The 21,944-nt window shown below is 35.7% G+C and overlaps 1 protein-coding gene across 1 annotated transcript in view; it reads left to right on the forward strand.

Annotated features, from left to right (window-relative positions):
- SLC25A36 (solute carrier family 25 (pyrimidine nucleotide carrier ), member 36) overlaps positions 1-11,350 on the forward strand; it is a 32,294-nt gene extending 20,944 nt beyond the window's left edge. The window contains exons 5-7 of the mRNA XM_008586637.1: positions 5,183-5,249; positions 8,001-8,290; positions 10,967-11,350. Coding sequence (XP_008584859.1) covers positions 5,183-5,249; positions 8,001-8,290; positions 10,967-11,160 — 551 coding nt within the window. The 3' untranslated portion in view covers positions 11,161-11,350. The remainder of the gene's footprint in view (positions 1-5,182; positions 5,250-8,000; positions 8,291-10,966) is intronic.
- The last annotated feature ends 10,594 nt before the right edge of the window (positions 11,351-21,944 follow it).

Here is a 21,944-nt window from a genome sequence, read left to right on the forward strand (position 1 = left end):
ACTAATAATGTATATACCTTGTGGGTTTTATTTGCTTTCAGCATACACTTATTTTTCAAGGTATATTTTTCCATTTGACTGAAAATTCATTATTAAATGTTAAGTTTTTACTCATTAAATCCAAATTTTGTCTTGCATATGTAAAGTATTTTAAAACAATACTTTGTCCATGGTGGTTCATTCAGCCAGATGGAGATTGGACAGATATTTTGTGTGTTTGTGTGTAAACATTCTGTTTTTTGTTTTGTAGAACACAAGAAATTAAATACAAAACAATCCAAAATATTCCATAAGTATGGATGTGCATTATTACTGGCCATAGTACAAAAGGTGAAAGGTACTATTGTAGCAACATATACTTTATTTTATAAAAAATATATATATATAAATAGTTCCAAAGTAAAGTTACCTGAATATTCTGTTTTTATTTTATTTTTTTAAAGATTTACTAAGTAGTCAGGTTATTAAAGAATAGAAAAGTGTATTTTCAACTCTTTGATTGTGATAGATAATTATGGTAGGAAAATGAGATATGGATATCCCCTTTAAATATTTTCTTAGAGTCCCCTTTGACAAGGTTAGCATTTTTTCTTTAAGGCAAAATTGGTCTTCTTTTAGGTAAGTATTTGGACTTTGAAACTGCGGCAGATGGCAGGATTTTCAGTACTCGGTGCATTTAAAAAAAAAATTTATGGCCCATTCTGATATTCCTTTCTTTCTTTTTTTTTTTAACTTAAAATTTTCAAAAAGTTTAGATCTCACAGTAAATATTTCTCAGTCCTTCCAATGGGATTCAGTTTGTTCACATGTTTCTGATGAGGTCACTGCTTGTTGTTATGATACAGAAAAGCCTGTGTCTATTTTAGGCATTTACTGTACATTTCTCCCGAGAAAAGAGTGAGATCGTGTCATCTCATGCTCCCCATCCGCAGGTCACTTCCTGTAGAAATATGGACTAACTTAAACCTCGTGAGTACTGATCTGAGCATCTCTTGCAGCCTCTAGTATAAGAAACACACACTGGGATTTTATAATAGCTGTGGAATTAATAGAAGGCGGGAAATGAACTTTTATTTCCTGAATTTGTGTGTGCATTATTGAGTATTTTATAAAAATTTAGTTCTGATCCCTTTATAATGCTCCTTCTAGAAGGAAAAATGGGGTACTTTTCATTCACCATGTAATAAAAGCCTGGGGTCTTCAGCCATAACAGCCTTGACCTCCAAAAAATTTGATAATAATAATATGTAAACATAGTTGTAAATGGTATTATACCTTTCCACGACTTTTAGATAAAATAGTAGTTCTCTTTGCTTAGCCTAACATTTAAAAACCTAATACAGTGCTTTATAATCTCTTGTCTTTTGCTACTTGGCTTTCTAATCTTTTGCAGAAATATTGATCTTAATACTATAAATGCAGGATAAGAATATATGGGATCTTAGCTGTTTTAGTTTTAATTACTTTTTTAAATAGTTATAATACATTTATCTTGGGAGGTTAGGTGGGCTTGTTCTTACAGAAGTTAATTGAAATAAGAAATACTGAAAATGCAGTACTACAGGTATCACTCACTTAATGAAATAAACATTTTCAGCAACTTTATTATAAGCAGAATTTTTCTCTTAATATGATTTTTACTTGGTGTACACTATCAATGGAGTCTGAGATGAAGCAAAACTTTAAAATTGCATTTTAAAGTTTTTTCAAAGCTTTCTGGTAGAACACTAACCACACTACTAACAGTATGGCCAGTATATTGGCACTTTGCTTTAACTGACTGTGGAGCAATATTAATTCTCCTTAACCTAAAAATAGATCCCTCATATACTCTTAAGTGTGTTTTAATGTTTCACTGGGTGATCAGAGTATTAAAATAAATTAGCATATTGGCAAAATATAAAACTTAAATGCAAAATAAAAGTAATAGGCAATTTCTAAATTTCAGGGCACCATTTTCAATATCTTTGTGTGTATTTGTGTTAGAAGTAGTAGGAAGATATGTTTAGCTTTGGCTAATTTCATATTGCCTAACCATATATAATTCTAGATTAATTTTGTTTCTTGCCATTAGTTTAATTTCTTGAATTAATAGATTATATTTTTCTGGATTTAATTTGTCTAATTTTACTTAATTTATTCAAGTCTGGTTAAGAGAAAGTATTAGTAAAACTCAAAGACCAGATTTTTAACTATTGAAGGATCAATAGCTAAAACCTGTGCATTATGCTAAGATTCTTTATCTAACCTAATGATTTGCTTGCTGGCAGTTAGACTTCTTAATAGTCTAACTAGTTCTTAATACTAGCTCTCATTATTGGGAAATTTGAGTCAATAATTATAATAAGCACAGCTTAGTGATAATCCCAATTATATAGGGATAAGATAACATTCTACCTAAATTTTAATGTATCCTGTTACATAGGTTAATTTGTGCCTGGAAATGAATTTTAGTTAAGTGAGAAATACCTGTTTGCATTCTGACATTGTGTGTTAATATTTATGGGAATAATTTAAAATTATAATTTATAAGTCTTTAAAATTTTTTATTCCTAGTAATGTTTAGGGATATTTGTTGTAGTATTTTAAAGTTTTATATATATGGAGTTTTTTCCAGCCTCAAATTGAGGAATTTTGTTACTAGGAAGTATATTATGGGCAGAAGCTTGGACACTAAGTTCATACAAGCATACTTCAAAAAGTTCATGGGAAAATTTAAAAGAGAGTATGAATCTTTCCATGAACTTTTTGAAGTACTCTCTTATTTTATAGAAATAGAACATTTATTTTAAAAAAAAAACTTTGGTACTGTCTTCTTTTCAAATTGAGTATAATGATTGGATGAGAATTTTTACCTAGGTAGACTTTTTTTTTTTAAGTTTGATATAAGTATTCTCAGTTTTAGGCTTTCAAATTTTAATAAAAGCAAATAGCTTTTCTTAATTTAAAATTTCTATGGAACAATTAATAAAAATTACTGTGAGTAATGTAGAATAATTTGATGGTTTACGCTGCTTAGCAGCTTTTTACTAATAAACTCTTAATCTTGCTGTACAGACATTTAAGTTTAAAAAATAAGAATCTTTAAATTGGGGGTTGGCGTGAATATTGATGTCTGATTGCTTTAAAATATAATTGGGATAATTTTAGTTTAATCTTTTCACTTAGAACAATAAGGTTCAAAAGAAGAAAACAATAATAGTCTATAATTGTGTCCTCAATTAAGCCAGGCCATGCAAGAAAAATATTTCAACTGGTCTGATAGTTTTATTTTTTTCTTTTCTTTACCTAGAATATGTGCATGAAAAGAACCTCTTATTTAAAAAGATGTTCCTGGCAACCTGTTCAACACCTTAAATTTTTAATATTTTAGTACCAGGTGATGCTTCCAAATTGTTGGTCCCATTCTAGATTTATACTTATGTATGTAGTATTAAAAGCACTTAAGAGAAATAGAGACTGTATAATCTTCACAACAATATTAAAAGAGGTTATTAAACCAAATTTTTATTCCATTTATCTTGCTTGCCAAATAGATTTAATTGGAGCATCCCCGTGTGTAACATCTGGCTGTTTTCCTAGCGTTAAATCAGGTTAAGGGAGTAAAATTTGAGTTAGCTATCATATGACACATAGAAGGGGAAAGAACCTTTTGAGACCAAATTCAGCTTTGTAAACAGTTTAGTAAAATTATTTTGCATATATAGACATACCCATACTAACTTTGAAAGCCAAGAAAGTTTTATGATTGGTTCTGCATTATGTATTAGCTTAAAAAATCAAATTATTACGTAGTACATCACAGCAGTTTTTTTTCCAAAAATACTTACGTTAACTGTGCTGATTATAGTCTACGTTTCTAAAAGTAATGTGCTGATAATGTTCTGATAGTATTTGGTAGAAAATATTAAAACAGTTAAGATCCTTAGACATTTCTGCATGTAAGTTTTCATTGAATTCTAAGACCAATTGAGTAAATGTAGCTTGATGTAAGTAGTTCTGTGAAGTTTGTGTAACTTACCTTAAATGTAAAAGCAATATATTAAAACCCCATTTCGTGTAGGTGAAGCAATCTTAATAAATGTTCATCCTCAATATGGCGTTTCTTGTGCTGCTATTTTTTCATAACTAGGAAGATGGCAAGTAAAACATAAGTGCTAGCTTGGAAACGTGCTGTTCCAGAGATCTTAATGTACTACCTGGAATGATCATCTTAGGTGACCACCCTTCTACACTAATAGTTTATAGTACTCTAGTTTTAAAGTAAATTAGAGCTGCCTTCTACCCTGAGTTTCTTCAGTGTCTATAAAAGTGAGGAAGAAGTTTTTGAAGTTTTGAGTGTTTTTTTTTTTTTTTAAAGATGACCGGTAAGGGGATCTTAACACTTGACTTGGTGTTGTCAGCACCACGCTCTCCCAAGTGAGCTGACCACTATCCCAAGCGAGCTGACCAGCCATCCCCATATAGAGATCCGAACCCGTGGCCTTGGTGTTATCAGCACCACACTCTCCAAGTGAGCCACGGGCTGGCCCTAGAGGTTTTGTATATGTTTAAATGGGTGAAAAATAGATCTCTCCTATTAACCCTAACAGAAACCTTACCTCTGTGATACCATTATTTTAACAGTATGTTTATAGAATGTTTTCATGGGGCCAAACAACAGTCTTTTCTGTTATATGATTAACCAAAGATCAAAATACTAGTAAATGCTGACATTTATGTAGAATCCATTTTGAATGTAGTCATTTATGGTGCTAATCAGACCCCAAGTAGCTCTTGTAGAGTGCATGCTTTTTAGTCCTAGAATACACAAAATTTCTGTATGTTTGTCTGCAGGAATGGGTTTCTGAATTCAGCTTAGAGAGTATAGAGTGCTCTAGAGGTTATTCTGAATAGGTTGAGAGAACAATTTATATACATATATGTATATTTTTTCAGATTTTGCTCTTAAAATAATCTTTTTAAAGGTCAGAATTTGAGAATTTATGTAGATTGGAAGTAAAGACAAAAATGTTCATGGTTGTATGGATTTGTAAAATAAAAGTGTAAAACATACATCAATTAATAGTTTAAATATTTATATACATTTTCTTTAATATAGATTAATATAATTTTAAAAATCTTAAAGTTAATAGTATGTTCTTCATTTTTACCAGAGTTCATTTTAAACATGTTTGTTTAGGTTTTACTGCAATCACAGCAACCAACCCCATTTGGCTTATAAAGACTCGGTTACAGCTTGACGCAAGGTATGTTATTTTTTTACATAAAATTAGTTAAAGTGCTTTAACTGATTTTTATCTATAAATTAATGCCAGTAAGATTTCAATGCCAGGTATTTAACCGTGTTTTTTATTTTTTACCTTTTGCTGCTGAATTTGGATTTTTTTGTTCTGTTATGTTTTGTTTTGAAACTTGGGTCTGCCTTCAGAAGCAAAAGTGATGTCATAGTTGAGAATATGAGATTTTCCAGGTGAAAAAAGATTATTATGTGCTTGTGTTTTTTTTTTTTTTTTTAAAGAAAAAGGGTATATAATCCCAGTCCAAGAAGTGATACTTTTCCTACATGAGTGCTTATAAATCAGTCTCCCAACAGCTAAACAAGCCACATGGTCATCTAATCTAGACTGAATCTTGGAAGATCGTTGCTCAAATTCAGTGACCTTACGTATAGAGATCCCTGGGCTGGGATATAACTCTCATATATACTTAGTCTTCGTCATTACTGTTGACCACTTTACAATAGCAAGATTCATTCACTCAACAGATATAAATTGAGCAGATACTGCTACATTCTAAAGGTACACCAGGAAACAGTGGGAACCATCTTCAAATGGAATAATTAAGGAATGGTATTTTGAGCCCATTTTAAGCAGAAGAAACAGTGTAAACCTCAGAGGTCCCAAAGTGTCAGGCCTTCGCGTGTTCTGAACGGAGAGGCCAGAAGCAGTGCAGCTTAGGGTCTTGCCATCTCAACTCCTGTTGGCCTGAGAACAGGGAATGGAGAAAGGTCATCTCTCAGTATTTCTGGGGGATTGGTTCCAGGACCTCCGCTGATACCAAAATTCGCTGATACCAAAATTCACTAATACTCAAGTTCTGCCGTTGGCCCTGTAGAACCGAGGGACATGAAAAGTCTGCCGTGTGTGTATATGTAGACACACGTCCCACAGCTCCCCAATACTGTATTCTCCATCTGCAGTTGGTTGAAAAAAATCCATGTGTAAGTGGACCCACGCAGTTCAAACCCACATTGTTCAAGGATCAGTTGTACTTTTAAGTAGAGAGGTGATCCTATCTGATGTAATAATGGTTTTGGTTAATAATGATGGTTTTGAACTTAAAACTTGCAGTCTGGTGTAGGTTGTAATATTTCCAGTTATATTCAGGGTTTGGGAAGTGTAATATACCTGTAGGCTATAAATAAAACCAGTTGAACAAAGAGTTAACAATTAATTATGCCTCGTTAAATATCTGTTCTCCACATTATGTTGAACTGTATGCTGCCTGGAGACTTGAAATGTCCAATTGCTTCCTGGAATAGTCCTTATAAGGAAATCTTAAGTGTTGTAGCAGAACTGAAGTTTTATTACTTATAACCGAAGATCCGAAAAGTAAAGGTAGATAAGACTTAACCCAAGGGTTGAAAAGTGTAAGGTGCTAGTCCACATTATACTATTGTAAACTACCAGAGTTATGTTTTAGTATGTTATAGAGTTGCTCTGTAGGGTATCCAAGAAGAGCATGGCTTAAAACTCTTCAATATTTTTTTTCCACTCATAATTGTAACACAAGCTAGCACAATTCTTAGGCTTGCCAGGAAGGGCGTGGGGGACAGAATGGGATAGGGATGGGGTAATAGGTTGACTTGACAATTCTAATTTATAACACCGAGATCAAGAATAGGCTGATATATTTGCATGTTACCCTTGCAGGCTTGTATCTCTTTGAACTTTTTGTGAGGAAGTATGTCTAGTGGCAGAAACTAGTTACAGTTGGTTGTGGGGATCATTCAGCTAAATAGATTTCCAATATCTAAAGACAATCATTAGTTTATAAAACTAGATGAATCTGAATCTGTAGGTTATCAGGTGGGTGCTTTATCTGTGGTTTTATTTCATGTCAGAAACAGTTTAGATACAATTTATAAATAGGTAAATTTTATATTTTTTTCTCTGTAGGTAGTATTTAACCATTTCTTAAAAATTAGGTTTTATTGAGGGAGTCATAGTGTTAGGTAATAAATGTTTTGACAAGCTCAGAATTACATAGGTCAGTGTGAGTAAATTTTGTATGGTGTAAGAGTAGGTGCTGCACCCTTGAGTAGCACTAAGGAAATTGTCTTGGGCACAGTTCTGAATAAATACTTAATAACTATAGAAGTTGTCATTCACTGTTCCCTGGGGCTGCTGATAGGGCCATTGCCTTTAAATGATTACAAGGAATTTGACTTGTATTTACCTAGTCACTTCAGGACCTGAGTGAGGCTGGAAGAAACCCTCAGGTGCACAGAAATTCAGTTAATCGTATTACTTGCTTTACAATGTACCACCATCTCTAGTGTCTTAGTCACTGTTATTATGCTACTAAATGTAAAGGAAATTCACCAGCTTTGAACTGGAACTAATGCAATGTAAGGGTTTTTGTTTTCTTTGTTTTGTTTTTATCTTGAGCTGCAGTCAGAGTGGCTAGTTCTTCAAAGTATTTTGTGGCTTATTCCTACTACATGAACCCCAGTGAGGAAGATGTGAAACTGAACGTTCAGTGTAGTGTATTTTGCATTCAGTAAAACAAACTTTATGTGTTATCCATCTAATATTACATATTTGGACAAAAGAATAGGAAATCTAAAATATTAATGTTTTAAAATTCCGATTTCACTCCACAGATTAACAAAGACCATTCGTTATTAGAGTGGCATGTTTTTACCATATTTTATTTACTTTATTTAAAAACCTAGTTTATTTATGTCAATAAGATTTTTCCTTTTTGCTTTTCAGGAACCGTGGGGAAAAGCGAATGGGCGCTTTTGAATGTGTCCGTAAAGTGTATCAGACAGATGGACCTAGAGGATTTTATAGGGGCATGTCTGCTTCATATGCTGGCATATCTGAGACTGTTATCCATTTTGTTATTTATGAAAGTATAAAGCAAAAACTACTGGGATATAAGGCTGCTTCTACAATGGAAAATGATGAAGAGTCTGTGAAAGAAGCATCAGATTTTGTGGGAATGATGCTAGCTGCTGCCACCTCAAAAACTTGTGCCACAACTATAGCATATCCACATGGTAAGAAGATTTGAGTTTATATGAATAATATTCTTTTAAATCAGAAATTTTTTCCACCCAGCATTTGTAATTGGACTGAATTCTAGTTAACAAATACAGTTCTTGGGAGTTTATGATAGGATTAAAACTGTTTAAGAAATGTAAGGCTGTATTAAGTAGCATGGTGGTGATCGAACCTGAGCTCTGGAGTCACATACTCAAATTCCATGGCTGGAATCTAATTCCAGCTATATTTACTCCTGCTAGGTGACCTTTGGGCAAGTTTTCAGTTTTGGAAAAAAGTCTGTACACGTCAAGTATCCCTTATCCAAAATGCTTGGGACCAGAAGTGTTTCAGATTTTGAATTTTTTTTGGATTTTGGAATATTTGCATTATACATGATGGAGCATCCCAAATGTGAAAATCCTAAACCTGAAATGCTCCAGGGAGCATTTCCTTTGAATGTCATGCCAACCCTCAAAAAGTTTTGGATTTTGGAGCATTTCAGATTTTTGGATTTGGGATTCCCAACCTGTATATGGGTGATGTAATAGATACTTCACACACATTATTGCTAATTGACATAAAAATTCTCTAAAGTACTTATCTTCTCTATTTAAGTCTAGGCATGCTAAACCATAACCAGAATTATCCCCATTTTCAAAAGGCAAACAAAGAAGAAATGTAAAATAAGAAACTTGCCCAAGATCATATAGCTACTCAGTGGGGGAGCTGAAATTTGAATGGAAGTCTTATCCCAAAGACCAAGCTATTTTACATTATTCCATGTTAGCAAATAAGTTATACAGTAATGGGTCATGTAACAATGGTTCAGCTAACAGGCCACATATACAACAGTGGTCCATAAGATTATAATGGCTACACTATTATAGCCTATAATGTGTAGTAGGATATACCATCTAGGTTGTAAAAGTACACCTGATATTTGCACAACCACAAAATTGCCTAGGTACACATTTCTCAGACTGTATCCCCATTGTTAAAGCCACACATGACTGTATCAATAATTTCTTGTATTTTTGTCTTTAACTTTTACAATATTAGCTTGTTTCATTAATAGCTAGAGAAATTACTTAAGAATTTGTCTGCAGCACACTGAAGTTTTTTGTAGCTTTTTTGTTTTATTTCAGTGTGGTCATTGATTTTGGGTGTGTTTAAGGTTTCGTTTTTTTTTTTTTTTTTTTTTAATCTAAGCGCCTCACTTTTGTTACACTGATTAGCATTTACATTCCCCCTTGTATACCATATCAGGAAAAATGAAACAGGGCTAGGAAATTAGTATTTGCTCTAAAATGTAACTTATGACTAAGTTGGACTGTGAATTTATCCCAGTTTCCTGAGGGAAGTCCCTGACTTCTCTAAAAGAAGCCAAAATTGGACAAATCAGCAATGTTGTTTAGGTTCTGGCCTCTTGTGGATGGATTAGGATTGCAGCCTAAAGGGTGAAGTAAAGTTTGGGGATTTAAGCATCCAGTCCACTGAAGTGAGATGATATCATTATGAGAAGAGGTACAGTTGACAAACAAGATTTTGGAATTAAATGTATAAATGGCATGAGTCTTTATGATAGGACAGGAGTTACCAAGCAAATAATTTATATTTGCCACAGACTGCTTTAGGCTGGTTCCCCAGGCACACCAGGAGTACTTTGTGAACATTTTTGAGAAATAATGGATGTAGAAAGAGGAGTTACAGTCTTGAATAGGAAGCTCTGAATTCTTGTCCTGGCTTTTACCCCCAACCTACTAAAACCTCTCAGTGGCCCCAGTTTCTCACCTTTGAAAATAAAGAACAATTGGACTAACCTTTTTTGGTTTTTTTAAACTAATCTTTAAGGTTCATTCGGCTCTTAAAATTTTGATTAGTTCGTTCCTGGACTGGACAGCTAGTGTTTTCATCTTGTTCAGCGGCTTTGCGCATAGGATGTTTTACGTTGGTGTATGTCGACCATTCTGAATAGATGAATAATTCCATTTGCTCTTTGTACTGTCCACTTTTTTTTTTTCCTCTTTGTCTTTTTTACTGACCGGTAACGGGATCGCAACCCTCAGTGTTGCGCCCGCATGGCGCTCAGCCAGTGAGCGGGAACCGGTCTCCACATGGGATCCGAACCCTCAGCAGGAGCGCCGCCGCGCTCTCAAGTGGCGCACTGTCCAGTGCGCCACTGGGCCGGCCCGACTGTCCACTTTTTAAAAAGTCTTTTCTGCTTGTTTTTCATTGTGTCTTTCTATATTCATCTCTGATACCATCTCTTCTTCCTTTCCTGCTTTTTCACCTGTTTTCTCTTTATATATATTCTCCCTTGTGTCTGTTTATCTAGTTTACAACTGACACTTCTCTTTTGTTTCATTGTGTCATTTTACATTGAGACCTATAAAGTCTTATAATTAGTGTACATAATTTTGGCTATAGGAGGGTACTTCAAAAAGTTCATGGAAATATTTGTGTTATCTTTCAATTGTTTTTCCACAAACTTCTTGAAATGTCCCTCGCATTAGAAGTTTGGTACTACTATAATGTGACTGGTATCAATAAGGTGCACATTAAAAAACTCACTTATTTATCCTGAGCTTCCATTTACAGACTGATAAATGGACTGTTCTCAGTATAATTAGGAAGGGTGTAAAGATATCAGTAATGTTTAAATAAAGCGATCTTATTTCTTTCCTGAACAGAAGTTGTAAGAACAAGACTACGTGAAGAGGGAACAAAATACAGATCTTTTTTTCAGACAGTGTCTTTGGTTGTTCAAGAAGAAGGGTATGGGTCTCTTTACCGTGGTTTAACAACTCATCTCGTGAGACAGATTCCAAACACAGCCATTATGATGGCCACCTATGAACTGGTGGTCTACCTACTCAACGGATAGCAGCAGAGTGCTGCCGTGCTACGAAGAGGGAAGACCAAAAGATTACAGTGGACCATGGAATATTGAAGCCAGCATGGCAGACAAAAGAAAAATAGTTTGGGAACATGTGACTATGCCTAAGTGGAAGTTTGGTTGAAAGAATTAAAGTAATCACACCACATTACTTGACCTTTCAGTAATGTGAAAAAAACCTCGGCTGCCTCCAAGGAAATGCCTTTAGAAGCACTCCTTTTTCAAAATTGCCATTTTCTCTACCATGTCCTTCAGACATATCTGTGTTTTGTTTATTTATGGCAGTCAGAGTATACTGTTGTTTATGCCATGAGTACTTTTCCAGTCTTCTAAACAAAGCCATCCGTAATTATATACTGTACTGTAACTATCCAAAGATAGTATAGACAGTCATAAATTTCTGACTTCAGCTTTGGTTTAATTCCTAGAAAATTGTAAAAGAACAACAGTAATAGGGAATCCTCAGTATTATTTTCACATTTCCCTGAGAGGACCTGGCACAATATTTTAAATTAATTATTTGGCATTAGTAGTCACTGTTTTTGACAACCAATGAAATAGTATCTGAATATCTTGTATAATTTTAGCATCAAAATGTTTTGGTTTCTACTACTAACAGATGCTTGATGTTTAGCATAATGTGAATATTTAAATGTTAACATATCAAACTCACATGGTAATAGTTTGGAACAAAATAAACTAGTAAAATGATTCTTGGCCATTTCAGTGACTTGAGCATGTCCTCATATCTTCTCTAATTTTGTGATACATGAATGAATGCAATTGTCTTTTCAGTGATTTACTAGTTATGAATTTGAATTATCACCTATTTATCATATCTAGGTATTATTTAAAGTGGAAAAGACTTACCACTTCAGAATCTTTTTTACTTGCTTTCACATGGAGAATTTGAATCTTTGAATTATTTCCGGGTCTGAATAGATAACATTTATTTATTTTGTAGAGAAAATGGTAATTTTCAGCCCTTACAAACTTTTTTAAGGTGACATTAATATTTATATCTGGGATAGTATAAATATTATAGAAGAGGGGCCCTCTGCTATCTGACTCAGCAGGTAGTGATCTTAATTGACCTTATAGTTTTGTAAATGAACAAACTGCTTTTGACAAGAAATTTGTTCTGTTCTAGTTTCCTGAGTGGAAAATCATAGAAAGATTCAAGTTAATTTAGGTTAAATGTGCTAACAGGATATAGCTTTTAAATTTTGCTATTGAGTCAGTTGCACCTTTTAATACTTTAAATGTATTATATATATATGCCCGTTTGAAGGTGTTTGCTCTATTTCTGTTAAGAGACTTTACCTATGGATGTTGCTATACTGGTATATAAAACTTCTACAATTAAACTCCAATGTGGTACTCATTTCAGTTTACCTGAACTGTACATTTTGTGCAATGGCTTTAACTTAAAAATGACTCTTTGTGAATGCACTTTGTGGCCTTTTGGGGGGGATAAGATAGTAGGAGAGAATTTCATGTTAAGATTTAAAAAAAAAAAATTGGTCATGTATTAGGCAGAAACAGTGTTCATAACATTTTCCAGGCTTAAGTATGTTGTTTTGAGATCTTTAATATAAATGTTTTAAGTATTCTGTGTACCCTGTAGTGCTCCCAACATTATAGAAAATTGCAGCATGTCATTGCAAGCTTTCTCTGCTGTCACCAGTTAAACACAGTGCCCTTTTGAATCCCCACACCTTAGTTTCCTTCTGATCAACTGGATGTTTTTGAGGTGCTCTGTTGGAATTAAAAATATTCCAATCTATTTGGAGACCAAAGGCAAATTCAGTTTTCTTATCTTCGGAATTAGTGATACCTTTCATGATAAATTTCATCTTTGACACTTAATGTGAGGAACATATTTAAAAAATAGGGATTTCTAACTTAAATCTGTAGAGGTCTCAGTCTGTGGTGTTTTCCTTTTCAGGTGCCATTTATACTGCCTAATACAGTGCCATCTGCCTTGTGAAGATCCATAAACATTAGCTGTGTTGAATGTAGGGCAGACTCTCCCTGTTCTTACTGATCTCAGTACCCCACAAATATGAGAATGTTATGAAAACCAGCAGCTAAGAAACATCTTTTTAGTTGTAGAAAATTCATAACAAGTGTCCTTCAAGGATTAACATGTATTCTATTTCTGTTTGTATTTAGTAAGTAAAACTTACGAGGACCTTCAGTGCATTATATTCAGCTTTTAAAAGTGAATAGTGTGTGTTTATTTGTGCAACAACTGGAATGGAGCAGTGCAGTTTATCTTAACTGTGTTTCCCCTGAGCACAGTCTGCTGTCGTTTACTTTATGTATGACAGAGATAATACAAAAATGAAAACTATATATAAAATTGTCTCTGAAATATTTCTTTTTTAATTCAAATATTTAAAAAGAAAAACGCATATTCAGCATTGCGCTTTTTTAAAAACTATGTTTTGTTTTTATCTGTTTTCTGTCAGACAGCTTCTTTTAATTTCTTGTGTGGAAGTAGTCGTCACTCCAGATTGGTAGGTATTTTTATTATAGAATCTTGTCAGAAAATTGAATTGAACTTATTCACATTAAAGCAGTAGATGCTGAAAGAGCATGCTCATAGAGCAACAGATAGAAATCTGCCGGTGACTCATACAAACCGTTCCCTAAATTTCAAAGTCCAAATCTGAGAATTACCAACCCTGTGATTGTAGGATACCATATAGTGTTTCCAATTTTAGGAAAAAAACTATCATCAAAGTTCTGTCTTGATTCTCATTATGTAAGTTTGCAGAACCAACCTCACTAGACGGGGCCCACACTTGATTTATTTGTAACTTCAGAACCATGGTAGCATATCATTAGATTATTTCATCCAGCTTTTTATCTCCAAAAACCTAATGCCCTTTGCAGAATAGTGTGTTAGGACCAGCAGACTTTGGGCTGTGAAAAAATAATGAATGTTTACTCTTCTACTAGAGTATAAGCATTTCAGCATTTTAATATTTGTTTTAAATCACTAAAAATATTGGTTTGAATGTGAGGGATTTCAGTGCTAGAGATCAGTGTAACCTTTACTTTTCCAGAATCGCTCTTGCCTATCTTCTGCTGTTTCCGCTGCCCAGACCATAAAGCTGTGGGCCCCTTTTGGGTGGATAAAAACAGTTCTGCCTTTTTCTTCTCGAATAATGATCATGACTTTAACATTCCTAAGAATATAGATATTTCTGAATGATTTAAATTGGAAGGAATTTTAATATATAAAATACAGTGTACTATCTGCCCACTCAAATCTCTTCTCCACCATACCCTCGTATTTGCCACTATTCTATACACTGATTTTTGTTAGTCCTTTCAGAAACAGAAAATCCTAGTTTCACTCAGTTTCTGTGTTAATAAATTTTTTGAATGTGTACCCCTGTGTGTGTGAACGATTACGAACTGTCAGTCATAGGTTAATACCTTTGACCATTTGTGGTTTGCTATTCTTGCATTTATGTACATGGCTGTAAATTGTGTGCATTTACTCTGTATTTATGTTAACTAGCTGACTTGAATTGCTGAAATTTAAAAAATTAAAATACGCTTATGAAAATGTGGGGTTTTTCTGTAATGTATCTTATTTTGGCATGGTGAGGATATAGTCACTTTCTTAGGGTTATCCTATGTGTAGAACAAAAGTGCATTACTATTTTCAAGTAAAATGTTAAGCTCATTTATTGGTTCAATTAGCAAACCTTTTTTGAGTACCTCCTATCTGCTAGACCTGGTGATATCTCCAGGAATCAAAAGGTCAAATAATCTAACTCCTTCATAGTTTAATAAGAAATATCTGTCCCTGCATATTTTCCACAGGTTTATTGATCTTTTAAGTTTCTCATGTATCAAAGTAAATCCATTTTGCAGAGAACTTTTGAGAAATTGTAGCCAAATTGATTAAACTATTCGACTGATAAAACCCTAAATTGTAGTTTTTAACATCAGCTTTTTTGTTTTAATTTTGGTTTTTGGTGAAGTTAAGAAATAACAGAGCTGAGAACCATTAGAATAACCAAGTAAATCCACGTTAGATTGAAGTAGAAGTCAGACGTAAAGTGCTACGTATTACCTACCCACTTTACATTTTGTCTTTTTTTTGTTTTTCTGAATTATAGCTAATATCAACATTACTCAGTCTTGTAAGTAAAGAAACCAAGACAACTAAATGTTTCATATTTCAGAGTTAACAAAGGTTTGTTCTACTAAACGTTGTCTTTGCACTGAAGACACTGACAAAATGGTTGAGTTTGGTGTGATTTAGCTCAAGTGTCCCAAGTTTGAATTGTGTGTGTTTTCATTATTGAATATCAGGGGCTATGACAGAGGGATGAATTTGTGAGTTTGATTTCTTAAGGTTCAACTGTGAGCTCTATACAACTGATAAAAGTCAAGCAAGCAAAATGTAATTAAATGATTTCCTTTTTTTCTTTTTGTACTGTACATATCAGCTGGCTGCCTTAATATATATTGAGTCAATTCAAAATTTAAACTAATGGAGTGTTGTGTTTATACAATGGTTATGTTTCTATAATGTGCATGGAAAACAGTCTGTAGACCATATGAATAGACAAGTGACATAGAGTCACAGTTGGGCTTTTTGACTTAGGTGCTCTGAATCTTAGTCCCATGTTTATTTATTACACTTGATTATTCATTGGCCCTTGATGACACTGGGACAATGTCTTAAAATATCATTTAAAGGAAAGGTCTGCAGGAATTGGCTCAGAATGAAACATTAGGGAGTAATGAGAAATAGAGCTGAATATTTAAATTGGAACAGTATGAACTGTCTTAGAAGCTACCCTATATAGATTTGATACATCTTGAGGCCACTGGGGAAACACTGGATTCCCCACCGCGCCCCTCCAAAGAATTATTAGTGACACTGTAGAAAGATTTACCAAATAGTAGGTTCAGTTTGTCTTATGTGAGCTGCTCTTAACCATCTTGGAGCCTCAGCAATACCCAAAGGTGATCTATGTTCTCTGGAAGTAGTGTTATGGTGGTTAATCCTTTCGGAAAGATGTGGGAAGGCTGCATGGAGAAAATAGCATCTTAATTAGGCTTTGAAACAGATAGAAATTTTGCATCTGGTATGGGGTAAGCATTCCTTGTTGAAGCTAAGATCAAAACATTTTCCATATCCGAAGTTAGGAGAAATAATTTTCATTCTTCTCTCCTGGGAATTGATGCAAAAAGTAGCTTTCTTGAGACTTTGAAACTAGGGGTAGACTCAGGATTCTAAGCCTTGTCTAATTCAGGAGCTCGTCACATCCAACCTAACAGAATTTAGTACTAGACCCGTTTTTCTTTTTCTCAGTCCCCTGCTCTCCCAAAGCAATCTATATTTTCTTGAGTCTTTCATTGTCAAGAACAAATAGCCCATTTTCTTCAGTCATTACTTCTGAATCTTAGCTTTCCAGATTCTCCAATATTATTGATTTCCTTTGTATGCACGTAACAGGTGTCTTAGTTGCCTAGATTGTTTGATACATACTTTCCCAAACTATACTGAGTTTCAGTTTGTCTAATCCACCTTCAAAAAGAGTGCTAGAGCAACGGGACATCAATATGTATGAAAATGAACAATTACCTCACCATACACAAAAGGTGGATGATAGGCCTGAAAACAAAACTGCAAACCTTCTAGAAGACAACTGTCTTTGCAACGTTGGATAGGCACAGATTAGAGTTCACAGAAAGAGCAAACCCCAAAAAAACCATGAAAAAAGACATCATTAAAAATGCAGCTGCAGACTGGAAGAATATATTCACAATACATCTGACAAGATCTGTATTTTTTTTTTAAAGTCACTTCACAAGAGAATAAGTATATGAAAAGATGTTTAACATGATCAGTAATACAAATCAGAGTCAAAATGAGAACACAAGCCCAGTAGAACTACCAGCAGACTAACAATACCAAGGATGTAAAAAAGATGGACTTCTCGTGGAGCTCTTGAGAGAGTGTGAAATGGTATAGCTACTTTGGAAAGCTGCAGCTTTTAGGAAAGTTCAAAACTACAGAATATACTGCACCAATATATTACTGGATTACCCGAGTAATCCAGAAGTTTTACTTGAGGGAGCAGGATATTCCCAAAAGAAATGAGAATATGCCCACAAATGTTCATAGCAGCTTTACTAATAAAGGTGATCAAGAGAAGGTAAATTGTATATTCATACAGTGTAATGCTACATAGTAAAATAAAATCGGCATGAATTATTGATACATGAGTATCAAAAACATTCAATAAAAAACTGGCACATGACATATTCTATCCCATTTATATGAAGGTCAAGAATAGGCAAAACTATGGGCCGGCCCGGTGGCGCACTGTGCTAGTGCGCCGCTTGGGAAGCATGGCGGCACTCCCGCCCGAGGGTTCGGATCCCACATACAGACCGGTTCCCGCTCACTGGCTGAGCGAGGCGCGGGGGCAACACTGAGGGTTGCGATCCCGTTGCCGGTCCCGGTCCGGTACGGGGGCGACACTGAGGGTTGCGATCCGTTGCCGGACACAGACAAAAAAAAAAAGAATAGGCAAAACTAGTGATTGAAGTTAAATTAGTGTTTACTTAGGAGGTAAGGGAGTTGACTGACAAGGGCCATGGTGGAACTTTCTGGGATGATGGAAAGGTCCCATATGTTGATCTGGGTAGTGGTTATACACGTGTGTACGTAATATGAAAATTAGTTACCTGTACATATAGGATTTTTTTGCTTTAAACATTTTTAAAATCTAATAATGCAAAATAAAAAAAACATGAGGGAAAGCATAAACATGAAGAAAGCTACAGAATGAAACCTGTGAAGAATTAAGATACTGGAGTTATCAAAGTACTGTTTGCAAAATATGCTTAACATGTTCTAAGAAGCAAAGTGGAGGTTTTAAAAATGAGTATCTCCTTCTAGTATAAGTAAGCAGAACCTCTGAGGAACTCACATAGTTCACAACAACTAGACCTCGGATAGAACAAAACTTTTTCAAGCATTGTCTGCAAAAAATAAGTTTCCCAAGGACCTTTTTCCCTCACCTCTCCCACCCTAATCCCAAAGCTAAACAATTAGAACTGAATGCGTAATGATCAGGGTAGGGGCAGTGCTAGGACCTAGATGGCCAGGAGCAATTATGTCTGGGGTCTGGGGCTAAAAAGAAGGGAAGTCAGCGTTCTGGGGTGCTTCCGGGGTCTGGGGATGCTCCCTGGATGCCCATAATAATTGAAGAAGCACAATTGAATCTTTGGAGGAAAACTTTCCAAGTCAGGCCTGCAGAACATGACCTGGTGTTGATCACTGAACACATAAGACCAGCCACTATGAGTGATTACATAAACATGGAAACAACAGATTTACACCTTCAAGGACAAAAGACATTAGAATTGTCAGATAAAATAGAAAATAGTGGTATTTACAAAGATGAGCATATAATAAACTATTAGGAATAAACAAACTTTAAAAATTAATAGTGAAAATGAAAAAAATAGGAGCTAAAATCAAGAACTCAATAGGTCAAAAGTGGACTAGAGATAACTGAAGTGATATAAACTTGAAGATATATCTAAGTAATTTACCTAGAAAGACCACAAAGATACAAAGAAGGACTATATGAGAGAAAAGTCGGAAGGCACATAGAATGGAATGAAAATGTCTAATGTACTTCTGATTGGAGTTCCAGAGGAGAGAAAAGAAGAGACAATATTTTAAAAGGTAATTAGAAAATTCTCAGCGTTGATGATAAGCATGAATTCATAGCTCTGTGAATCACAGTGCATCCTAGATAGGATTAAAACGTGCCTGTGAAAATTGTAGGAGAACTTCAGAGCAAAGTTACGATCTTGATGTCTGCTACCTGCATGATGGGCTAGGAATGAGGATGTAATCAAGAAATTTCAGAAAAATTAAAACTGGGCGTTTGCCACCAGCAAAAGCTCACCAAAGAAAATCCTAAAAGATGTACTTTAGGTAGAAGGAATGTAATACCAGGCGACAGGCCTAAGATGCAAGAAAAAAAAATGGGAAAAAAAAAAAAAAAAAAAAAAAAAAACCAGTAAATTAGGTGGGCAAATGCAAAAGGTGACTTACCGTATAAAAGTAATAACATTCTGCCCAATTCCTCTGTAAACCTAAAACTGCTAGATATTACAATTTATGAAAGTAGAGAGGGAGAGAAATGGCATTAAAGTGTCCTACAAAACTCATGTTTTCCATGGGAGGATGAATACTTTGATTAATTTTAAATTTTAGGTATATATATTGCAATAAGTAGGATAACTATAAATGAACAGAAATAGTATAACTTATATAATTATGGATTTATTTTATGTTTCCCCCATCTCTATTAAAAAATCAGTTCAAAAGAAAGCCAGAAAGAAACAGCATGAAATAATATAGTTTTAAATCCAAATATATCAGTAGTTGTATTAAGTGGAAATGGACCAAATGTTTCCGTTTAAAACTACAACAATGGAAAAAAAATATTTGTGAGTGATATGGCTAAAATCTAAGGGTATGTTAAAGTTGAAAGAAAAAGATTGAAACAGGATAAAACATGAAAATGCTACCTAAAGGAAAACAGGTTTAACTATGTTACTACCAAATAAAACTGACTTGAAGGCAAGAAAACATTACTAGAATTCAAGAAGTTCACCTCGTGTATTAGTCCGTTTTGTGTTGCTATAACAGATACACCTGAGACTGGGTAATTTATAAAGGAAAGAGGTTTATTTGGCTTACGATTCTGGGACAGCTGCATCTGGCACGGGCCTCAGGCTGCTTCTACTCATGGCAGAAAGTGGCAGGGAGCGGGCGGGTACAAGCAGATCACATGGCGAGAGGAAGCAAGAGAGAAAGAGAAGGTGCCAGGGTCCTATAAACAACAAGCTCTTGTGGGAACTAATAGAGCGAGAACTCACTCACTACCCCCACCTCCCAAGGAGAGCACTAATCCATTCATAAGGGATCTGCCCCCACAAAGTCCTTCCAGCTGTGAACCTGAAAAACAAAACCAAATTTATCTACTGCCAAGATACAATCGTGGAACAGACATTGGTTACACATTCCTACTCCAAAAGGGAGGAATAGGCTAAAAGAAAGGAAAAACAGGTCCCAAACAAGTCCAAAACCCAGCAGGGCAGACAATATGTCTTAAAATAATGTTTAAAATAATAATGTCTTAAAATAATGTCACTCCAAAATAATGTTCTTTGACTCCAAGTCCTGCATCCTGGGCACAATTGGGCATCTGGGCCCCCAAAGCATTAGGCAGCCTTGTTCCCACAGCTCTGCCAGGCACAGCCCAGTAGGCCACACTGGTTCCTGTGGCTTTTCCAGGCCTGTGTTGCACGTTACCAGTGGCCCTGCTGTTCTGGGGTCCTGGTGGCAGCCCTGTTGCCTTGGCTGTACTAGACATTTCCCTGGTGGGGGCTCCCTGTGAGGGCTCTGACCCCACATTCCAGCTCGGCATTGCTCTAGTAGATGATCTCTGCGGTGGCTCCGCCCCTGTGGCAGGTCTCTGCCTGGGCTTCCAGGTTTTTCCATACATCCTCTGGAATCTGGGTGGATGATGCCAGGCCTCCACTGCCCTCACATTCTGCAAGCCTGCAGACTTAACACAACACGGACGCCACCCAGGTTTCAGGCCTCTACTGTCCAGGGCTGCTGCATGAACCACACTTAGGGCCACTCCAGCTGGAGCAGCTGGGATGCAGGGAGCAGGTTCTCAAGGGCAGCTGTGCCCCAGGTCTGTCTTCCAAGATAACTCAGTCCTTCTGGGCCTCAGGGTCAGTGATGGGTGACTTCTCAAATGCCGTTAGGGCATTTTTTCCATTTTCCTGGTTATTAGCATCTGGCTGCCTCACCCCATGATAATGTCTTTAGCAACCAGTTTATCTGCTTCACCCTTGTGTTTTTCTCCTGCTCTCCACTTCTCTGCCTCATGGCCAGGCTGCAAATTTTCTGAATCTTTACACTCTGATTCCCTTTTAAATTCTGGCTTTACATCATGATTTTGCCACCATAACTCAGAGGAGGCTCTTAAAAGCAACCATTCAGCTTCCTTAATGCTTTGCTGCTTAGAAATTTCTTTGGCCAAATGCTCTGGTTCACAACTCTTAAGTTTCAACTTCCACAAAGTCCAAGGGCATGGACAGAATGCAGCCAGGTTCCTTGCTACGGTGTAACAAGGGTTATCTTTTGTCCAATTCCCAATAAGTCCCTCACTTCTATCTGAGACCTCATCATCCACATGGCCTTTACTGTCCACATTTCTATCAGCATTCTGCTCACCACCACATAAGTCTCTAAGACCTTCCAAACTTTCCCTTGTCTTTTTCTTTTCTAAGTCCTTCAAACTCCTCCAACCTTTGCCCATTACCCAGTACCAAAGCTGCACCCATATTTTTGGTACCTGTTTAGCAACACTCTACTCCTCAGTATCAATTTTCTATTTTAGTCTGTTTCATGTTGCTATAACAGAAACACCTGAGACTGGGTAATTTATAAAGGAAAGAGGTTTATTTGACTTACAATTCTGGGACAGCTGCATCTGTCATGGGCCTCAGGCTGCTTCTACTCATGGCAGAAAGTGGCAGGCTGCCAGTGGGTACAAGCAGATCACATGACGAGAGGAAGTAAGAGAGAGAGAAGGTGCCAGGGTCCTATAAACAACAAGCTCTTGGGGCCGGCCCGGTGGCGCACTGCTACAGTGCGCCGCTTGGGAGTGCAGCGGCGCTCCCGCCGAGGG

The sequence above is a fragment of the Galeopterus variegatus genome, unplaced genomic scaffold, assembly GCF_000696425.1.
Source record: "Galeopterus variegatus unplaced genomic scaffold, G_variegatus-3.0.2 Scaffold111, whole genome shotgun sequence".
In the NCBI taxonomy this organism is placed as follows: Eukaryota; Metazoa; Chordata; class Mammalia; order Dermoptera; family Cynocephalidae; genus Galeopterus; species Galeopterus variegatus.